This window comes from Cibotium barometz, chromosome 27 (assembly GCF_041138505.1).
Source record: "Cibotium barometz isolate CiBa-2024 chromosome 27, ASM4113850v1, whole genome shotgun sequence".
Taxonomy (NCBI): Eukaryota; Viridiplantae; Streptophyta; class Polypodiopsida; order Cyatheales; family Cibotiaceae; genus Cibotium; species Cibotium barometz.
This window is the reverse complement of record NC_141072.1, coordinates 30,103,869-30,113,082: the sequence shown is the minus strand read 5'-3', so window position 1 is coordinate 30,113,082 and position 9,214 is coordinate 30,103,869. Positions and strand designations below refer to the sequence as shown.

Genomic DNA, 9,214 nt, shown 5'->3' with positions numbered 1-9,214 from the left:
TATCATTTTAGACATGCTAATGGGGAATATGAAACCTAGATTAGTGAAGATGAGTTTACAGAGTTGCTTGAGTATGTCACTCCATTGTCAAACAAAAGGAGGATAGAAAGATGTTCCTATTTGAGACTTTACAACCTGTGATATCCAAGACAATGTCACTCACATATCTTTAGGTAAGAAATTTCAAGGGATACGTATGACCATCTTTTGAATATGTATTTTCATGATCGTTGTTGTATAAATCATCACTTTTATCGTTGTAAAAATTCTCGCTAGTGTTAATACAAAAATATGTTTTTTTGTGTAATTTTCCTGATTCAAAAGAATGGAGAAAATGATTTTTTTTTTGAATTTCATACATTATTTATAAGTCATTTAATTCATTTCAGATTTAAGATGACATTTTTATTTTTTTAATTTTTAATGCTTTTTAAAATTAAGTTTGTAAATTATTATTTATTATCCTTACCTTTAGTTAAAGCAAGGTTTGAATTACTTTGTAATAACCTTAGAGGTTTAAATTACTTAATTATTATTCCCAAAAAAAAACTTTGTAATAACTTTAATGAAACAAAGGTGAGGCAACAATTAATTAATTAATGCCCACACAAGTGGGCATTAATTAATTAATGACAAAGGGCTAATAAGCACCTCTTTAAGCTTGAGGATTTGGAATTCATTATGGGTTTCTGTAGATTGCCCTCTGTAGATGGCATCGTCCTCTACTACAAAAAACATGTATGCTGCTGCTGTGTGTGTGAGTATGTGTGTTTGTGTGTGTGTGTGTATATATATATATATATATATATATATATATATATATATAGGCAATATTATATTATATATGTATATATTAAATCATATCTGTGTTTAGGAGCCTAAAGTTAAGTCCTCAAATCAGGCCGTAATCATAGGCATAATTGCGATTTAATAATATAAATAACGATTAATTTCCTATTTGAGACTTTACAACCTGTGATATCCAAGACAATGTCACTCACATTTATAGAAAGTAATTATATTTGCCTTTTCTAATTTAGTCTTAGACAAGTTCACACTCAAGTCATTTCATTTACTAATTTGCTAATTCACTATTTTACTTGGCTGACTGTTTTAAGGTTTCCTCGATCAAAAGAGAGTAAGTAGTATCTACGTAACCAAGCTTTATTTTCCTTTATTACTAGCATTTTTAGTTGATTAAGGGCAATGATTATAGCAGTTCAAAGTTGTGAATTAGAAACATGATAATGTAAGTTGCTTTGGGAGGAAGGGTGATTAATGCTTTTGTGCTGCATACTGAGTTTGATCACTTTTGTAATTGTTGAGGATTAAGATAGTGGAGAGAAAGTAGTTCCTTTGTTTTCCACACTAGGTTGTTTTTTTGAAAAGGGATGTTGATGCAAACATTAGACTAAGATAGTGAAAGGGGAATTGATCCTTTTGGGTTGTTCCTAATGTTGATGCACGGATCAGATTAAGCATATGAAGGGGAATTTGATTTATTTTTCCTAATGTTGATGCCACATAATAGATCAACATAGTGGAGGGGAAGATGCAATACTTGTATGACGAGAGTGGGAGGAGGTACTTGGATGCGTTCGCCGGGATCGTGACAGTGTCATGTGGCCATTGCCATCCGGAGGTGGTGGATGCCATTGTTAAGCAGACCAAGCTCCTCCAGCACACTTCTACCATCTATCTCAACCACGCCGTGGGCGACTTTGCGGAAGCCCTTGCACAAAAAATGCCAGGCAACCTCAAGGTATTTTCAATTCATTCATTTTTAGTTTTAACACATGTTCTATGTACACTAGGTTAGTGTCAAAAGGTAGTATTTCTGTGTAGTTAAGTAAAGTGCCCTCAAGCTGAACCTTGATTTTGATATATAGAAGCTTTCAAGCTTCTATATAATTTGCTTTTCCTCTATGTGCCAGATGAATTATCAATAGGATAAACCTTGAATCTTAATGTATAAAAGCTTTCAATCATGGAATTAGGAGTATAACTATAGTGGCATTCCATGAGTTATCAAATACAAGGCCATGCCTTTGTAGAGCTGATCTATTTCTTTTTGTTTTCTTGGAAGATGCAAAATTTGAATTATTAGAAATTTCTCCTTTTTTTTTTTTCCCTTTCCTGGACTTACAATTTTATATTTTATTCTTGACGCTCATGTGTTGGATTCTGTTTTGCAACAGGTTGTGTACTTTGTTAACTCAGGGGGAGAGGCCAATGACATGGCCTTGATGATGGCTAGGCTTTACACCGGCAACTATGACGTGATTTCTTTAAGAAACTCATACCATGGCTTGAGTGCAGCCACAATGGGACTCTCCGGCCAGCGCATCTACAAACATGGGATCCCACAGGTGCAAGAACTTCCCCCCTCCCCTTGAGTGGATCCTTCTGTAGTCGCAAGGTCCCGCCTGGGGGCAGCTTGCAAGAGTACAGACTGAGAACAGACCGAGCTTATTCAACAAGATTTAGGCTTAGCTAGAGTATAAATTGAGCTTAATCAAGAAAATTTAGGCTTAGTTGGTCTCCTTGCTCTGACTGGGTTCAATGGTTATGTCATTTGAACATTAAACTTAGTATTTGAAAGGAACCTTTTGTGAAAAGTTGTTATATAATATAAATCGCTGGTTACATATCAGGCTTTTGAAAGAAACCTTATCCTTAGGTAGTTATTATTATCATTTTCATGGAGCAGAAATTAATGTAGGTTGCAAAAAGGGTTGGGTCACATATAAATTTGACAAGCAGGGGTTTCTTACAGGGCTTTGGCGTCCATCACGCATTGAATCCCAATCCTTACAGAGGTTGCTATGGATCTGATGGGCCAAAATATGCAGCAGATGTTGCTGATCTGATTGAGACATCAACAAGTGGTCGAGTTGCGGGTTTCTTTGCAGAAACTTTTCAAGTAAGCCTATTTATCCATGTAGTATTAACCAAGTAGTGTTAATAAACTTATTCTCATGCTTTAAGCAAGTACCAAAAGTCTGTCGAGTTTCAAGTAATATAAGCATTTTTAGTCTTTAAAAATCCAATGTTTAGAACAGAAGCATGAAATTTATTTAATGTATATGCAGGGAGTGGGAGGGGCAGTGGAGCTTGCACCTGGCTATCTACCCATAGTCTATGATACAATTAGAAAAGCTGGGGGTGTTTGCATTGCTGATGAGGTGCAGACGGCCTTAGGCCGCTTGGGCAGCCACTATTGGGGCTTTGAAACCCAAGGTGTTATACCAGACATTGTCACCATGGCCAAGGTAACTTACGAGCACTCTTTGTATTCCTATTTTTCTCCTAGGTGTTTACAGATATGAGGAGTGCCCATGCCTCATGGACTCCGGAGTCTCCTGCCTGTTGGATGGGTGAGGGATGTTTCTAAGGACACTTAGAATCCCTTAGAGTGGGTTCATAAAAAGCACTTGCCCCCCTTTTTTGCAGGGCCTAGGAAACGGGCTTCCCGTGGCGGCAGTCGTCACAACACCGGAGATTTCAAACGTGTTATCACGTGCGCTACATTTCAACACTTTTGGGGGGAACCCGGTTTGTTCTGCAGGAGGGCATGCTGTTCTGAGGGCCTTGGAGAAAGAAAAGCGTCAACAACATTGTGCTGAAGTGGGCACCTACCTACTCCGACGACTGCATAACCTGAAAGACAAATATGACAGTAAGTTGAGCCTTTATGTAGCCCACTTCAGTTTTCGTGCAGCCAATGCAAGAAACTAGGGACAATTGTGTGGTAGTAAGGGTGTCTCATAGCGCAGGTGAGAATCAATGTACTTAATGCAACAAAGAATACAATGATCTTTACTCACTGAAAGTTAATTGGCAACCGGCGCCAAATGACATGGACTAGGAACACTCCTTGTCCTTGCTCAGCCACTCCCCACCAAACATATGATCTTGTCAGGCTTTGTCAGTTTTTCGACGGGGTGGGGTTGCCTCGGGCCATTCTGCACCCATTAAACAATCTTGTCAGGGCTTCTCAGCTTTTCGACAGCGCGGACCTTCTTGCAAAGATCCTATGTAAGGGCCTTTACAAACTTGAAAGAGAGCAACAAAAGAAAAAGGTCGCCATGAAGCATTCCTATGGAGTCTCCTGCCCATCACACCCAGATGGCTTCAACTTTTCATACTTTCTACTAAGCAATGCCAATGTAACCACAACCACCCTCAAGCAATCTTCAGTGTGTAATCCATTTGTAGCTAAATGAGTTGCCTTGGTCTTTGCCTTCAGACAACTTGCCTTCATATGGCCTTTTTTACCGCAAGAGAAATACTCACCTGAAGACTGGGTTTAACCATCACATCCAAGTGTGTAAAGGCTTCAACTTTTCATACTTTCTACTAAGCATTGCCAATGCAACCACAACCACCCTCAAGCAATCTTCAGTGTGTATTCGAGTTGTTGCTAAATGAGTTGCCTTGGTCTTTGCCTTCGGACAACTTGCCTTCATATGGCCCTTTTGACCGCAAGAGAAATACTTGCCCTCCCTAATGTTCTGGAGGATCTGCTGATGCTTCTTATCCTTCTTTGGATTGGGTTCACCCGAAGACTGGGTTTGGTCCTGTGGAGCCTTCTCAAACTTTGTTTTATGCCTGGAAGCTTGCTCATAGGTTTTTGTGGTCCCGACCACAATGAATCATTAATAACCCAAGAGTACTTATATAGTGCTTATTGTTGCTATAAATAACAGTCCAGTCATAAATATGCAATAACCTTGGATTTATTAAATCTAAACCCTAGCCACCCGAAGCCGCATGCTTTCCCTAATCCCAGGGCTCCCCTAACCCTGCTGGATTAGTCCCTAACCCCAAGGTTAGTGCTAAGTATGTAACACGCATTCACCAAGCTCTCATTGGCACCTGGGTGACATCGGGCATCTGCAGAGAGGGGCAAGTGCGGGCAGAGGGGCCCGGAAGTCAAGAGAACAACACCCGCTGTAGGAAAAAAGACTGATAGAGACAGGGGATCGTGACCTACTGGGGATGGGTATTCGGTGAGACCAAAAGCACCCGGAGGGAAGGAATTCCAGCGGCCCTGGAAACTATGGGGGTGGCCAGCGAGCAGGGGCAGGGGGGACTCAGAACCTGTTCCAGTGTACGACCAATCATTGAAAGGAGCACCATGTACTCCTTGGGGAGCCCAGGAAAGCATGCGGTAACCGGGAAGCCACTAGCTCCTCCCAAAGGGTCCGAATCAGGAGAGAAGCCACGGTGCCAACGGCCTAAGAACACCTTTGCCTCCCAAGCCAGTATCTGGCTCTGTGCCAGGATGCCATCACCTAGAGCTGTCGAGTTGAACTCGATTCTGATGCAACCTTTGCCTAGGAGCTGGACATTGGTAATCTGACCATGCTCTCCCACAAGGGTTGACTGTAAGAGATCCCTGATCCGGTCTGCTGCCGATGAGCTTGCAGATGAAGGTGGCCTCCAATGAGGCAACGAAAGAGGCTAGGAGCTGGAGATCCACTGTGGAAAAATGACACTGGGAAGCGGCCTTGTCCAGGGTTAGATGGAGCGTCTGCCATGGAGTCCTTTTGAGGGGGAACAACCAGAAATGGTGTGCGAGGGCCGAAATGCAAGACTGGGAGCAGCATGGAGCCAAGGAAATATGAAAAGAAGATGAGAGGGAGGAGGCTGGGGTAAGAGATAATATTCTCATCCAGCAGAGCTGGAAACAAGAGCCGTTTGTTGCTATTTCTTAATTGATAGTTTCCATGAATGTCTTCAAAGTGGCTTTTATAAGTTAGTACATTTTAAAGTAATGCTGCAATGCAATCTACAATCAAGCTCTTTGCATCTCTCAGTCATTGGAGATGTGAGAGGAAGAGGTCTAATGATTGGAGTGGAGCTAGTGCGAGATAGACAAACCAAAGAGCCAGCTAGGGAAGAAACGGCTGATCTTTATGAGAAGATGAAAGGTACCATAACGAAATCTCCATTTGTTTATTTGTTTGGAGGGTGTTCTTCCAGTGCATTACAAAAGCACAATCTCAAGGGGTTGTGATGTGTGCTTGGCCGGTGCATTTTATGCAGATCTTGGAGTCTTGGTAGGAAAAGGTGGTGTGTATGGAAATGTCTTCAGGATAAAGCCTCCCATGTGTTTCAACAAAGAAGATGCAGGTATGCTTTACTGTGGTTTTGGGGTTTTACAGAGGCACCTTGTGCAGGGATGGACAGGCAATCTCCCCCGTCCAGCCTGCAAGGCAAGTCTGTAAATCCCCTTAGTACTGTTTGTGAAATCATGCAAGAGTTATATTTGGCACATTCAAGGTGCATAAAGTAGGTAATTTATAAATCTTTACCTGTATTCCAAAGAGGTTGACGTGGAAAGCCTCAAGATCTCTCTTCATCCTACTGTCTGCAGATTTTTTCACTGATGTCATGGATTATGCAATGTCAAAGATGTGAGCTAAGCTACACACACACACGGCCAGGTACGACTTTTAACATGTCTTCTTTTCCATTAATAGATAAGAATTGATAGCAGCCTCAAAGATCTACATTTGAGTGAAACTATTTTCCTTGATTGACATGGCCAGGCACTACTTTAAAATGTCTTCTCATATTATCCATCAGCAAATGAAAATTCATAAAGCCTCAAAGATCTACATCTAAGTGACACTTCTATTCTTAATCGATACAGATGTAAGGCTCTTGATTATTCATACAGAACCCTTAAAAGTATCCGTCTTGACAGATATTGACATTATAAAGTCTCACTATCTGTAATATAGACTCTGGAAAAACACTTATCAATTACAGGAGTCATCTTCTGTACTCTCCCAAAAGTCATGTGGGGGGGGAATTCAAAAAAAGGAGAATTTTGAAGCTTTAATTACAATTACTTGCAGAAGTGTATTATGTGTATGATATATACACATCCTCATGCTGTCTAAAATGGTACTTGTGTGTGTGTTGTATTGTTTTTGTGTGTGTGCATGCGTGCCCGCACACACGAGAGAGAGAGAGAGAGAGAGAGAGAGAGAGAGAGAGAGAGAGATCAAGTTGGTTGTTTAACATATTTGGTTCTGGTGTTGGCCCATGATTAGGTCGTATGAAATAGGGCATATTAATAGCTTCAAGGCTTCTAAAAAAACACCCCATCTCTTGGACCAACAAGTGTATTATCTAAACATAGGCCTGCTAGGGGAGTTAGACCAGCAAGATTGCTTATTGCTTATAGATTCCTTACGGGCAACAGGCAGTATCCAGCCATGTTCCTTAATGCCATGACTCTTTGCTATCTCTTGAAGCTACCATTTTACTTGAAACTCCTGAAATAAGTTTCAATGAGAAATCCTCAACTAGTACTTTATCATAATCCGAATCTACATAATGCCTACTTTTACCACAAAAATCAAAGCTTCAAGTAGACCTTTAGCTGGAGCAAATTAGGATAAAACAAGGCTCAAGCAAATCCTCTATGCAATCCTGGGTTTCCATGTTTCAAGAGCCGATAGATATCCCTTTTTGAAGATGATGAGCGGTAGACATGATTGTCAATGTAATGCTGCCTCCTCAATTAAGGTCTACCATGCCAAAATCCTTTATCAGATTGGATGCAAGCCCATACATGCTTGCCCATTAACAACAAATATATGCAAGCCCATGCTTGCCCATTTACAACAAACATTCCTCTCAGCAAGGGTATAGCTTTGCATCTCGATGTTCACAATCAGAAATTCTACCAATAATGCTTTTCTTTCATGGGACCTTGTCTTGCACTCAAAGCCACTAGGCCGAGTCAACTATGGGTGAAAAACATAGAATATAATGGCTTGAAACCACATGGTTTTGTTGCTTGAAGGTATAGTGTAGTTGTAAGGTGTTTCCAATGGTGACCCAAGGTCTCAAGTTCAAATCCTCTTTTGCACATAACATCTTGCTCCAAAATATTATAAGTCCCAAACCCAAATTCACCCTAATTCCATGATGTAAACTACGAAGTAAACTATGATTTGCTAAGTAAACTATGATCGCTTAGTAAACTAGGAAGTAAACTATGCTCGTTTAGTAAACTAGGATCGCTTAGTAACCTAGTTTACTTTATCCGACGGCCCAAAAAAGGCATCACGATTTTGATCAATGCCATCCATTAAGACCCCGTGGCACTTAGTCCTGAGGTTGCACCATCTTTGTCTTAAAAAACCTCCGTTCAGCTGTTGCTAACTCCAGTACTACCATGCCAAATATGTACACCTGAACACTGAGGGTCGCAAAAATTATCGTCATTTAGATCGACAGTCATTTGTTTGCTACATAATAGCATAAGAAACAGTGTGCTTTACAAACTAAAAATGTGATGCAAAAGTTTTATTATGTTTTACAAACCAAAACATGAAAAAGGGAGAGATCTCTGTCACCCATTTGCATGCACGGGCACAAGAGTCTGCCCCATCCATCTTTTAGAATTTGACTTTTCCACTACATTAAGGAAGGGGTCAGTGCATGTTCATGCTAACCATCTATCAAGAATTCCCAATAGACAACCTCCTCTAGGGGTGGAGAGATGATCTTCTTCATGCTCTCTTTGTTCCATCGTGACCATGTACCACGAGATTTTACGTAACACCAAATAAGGGGGGATGTCTGCAGGGGAGATCTCCCCAGCCCATTCTCATGGATGGACCTTAGTAGAGAGAGAGAGAGAGAGAGAGAGAGAGAGAGAGATTGTTGTTGCCTATCCCCTCCTCTTCAAGGCAAGACAAACAATCATGATGGGCATATGTTTGAGAGATAGAGGATCCTTCGTGTGTGAAAGAACGAGCAGAAGAAAAAGAAGAAGAAGAGATGAGATACAAAAATAGCCATGTAACTCTTTGCCCGGTCTGCGTACAGTTGGTAAGAGAGGGCAAGCTACCTTCCCCCTCTTTTGCACGCGCTGTCTCTAGTGGGCTCTCTGTCTCACTTGTAGAGTTCATGCCAAGCTCCTGCAAAACCTCGCCACCAGTCTCTCTCTCTAATGAGCTCGCTTTGTCCACTTGTATTGTGAGTTGGATGGATATAGGATATATTTCTCAATTATTCATGAAATTATCACTGAGTTTTGATCCTCCTTAAACTAGATTTGTTTCTTGTTATCGGAGTCTCCTAGGGGAGCATTAGCTAACGCTTGGATTTCATAAAGTTAGTATTAGTGATGTTTTTACAATAGGATGAGTGTTTGTTGTAAGTGAAAGCTCTTCGGACCTTTGTG

At 40.9% G+C, this 9,214-nt stretch overlaps 1 protein-coding gene across 9 annotated transcripts in view; it reads left to right on the top strand.

Moving 5' to 3' along the window:
• Window positions 1-6,859, top strand: part of LOC147623271 (alanine--glyoxylate aminotransferase 2 homolog 1, mitochondrial-like) — a 7,754-nt gene extending 895 nt beyond the window's left edge. For 8 of the 9 annotated variants that reach the window (XM_086821371.1, XM_086821370.1, XM_086821369.1 and 5 more), the window contains exons 3-11: window positions 1,532-1,762; window positions 2,199-2,369; window positions 2,777-2,923; window positions 3,093-3,272; window positions 3,454-3,679; window positions 5,823-5,936; window positions 6,052-6,138; window positions 6,383-6,452; window positions 6,558-6,859. In XM_086821371.1, the coding sequence (XP_086677497.1) occupies window positions 1,532-1,762; window positions 2,199-2,369; window positions 2,777-2,923; window positions 3,093-3,272; window positions 3,454-3,679; window positions 5,823-5,936; window positions 6,052-6,138; window positions 6,383-6,426 (1,200 nt within the window). In that variant the 3' untranslated portion in view covers window positions 6,427-6,452; window positions 6,558-6,859. Of the gene's footprint in view, window positions 1-674; window positions 739-1,531; window positions 1,763-2,198; window positions 2,370-2,776; window positions 2,924-3,092; window positions 3,273-3,453; window positions 3,680-5,822; window positions 5,937-6,051; window positions 6,139-6,382; window positions 6,453-6,557 lie in introns of those variants that run through there. The other variant, XM_086821378.1, reaches the window with a different exon arrangement.
• The last annotated feature ends 2,355 nt before the right edge of the window (window positions 6,860-9,214 follow it).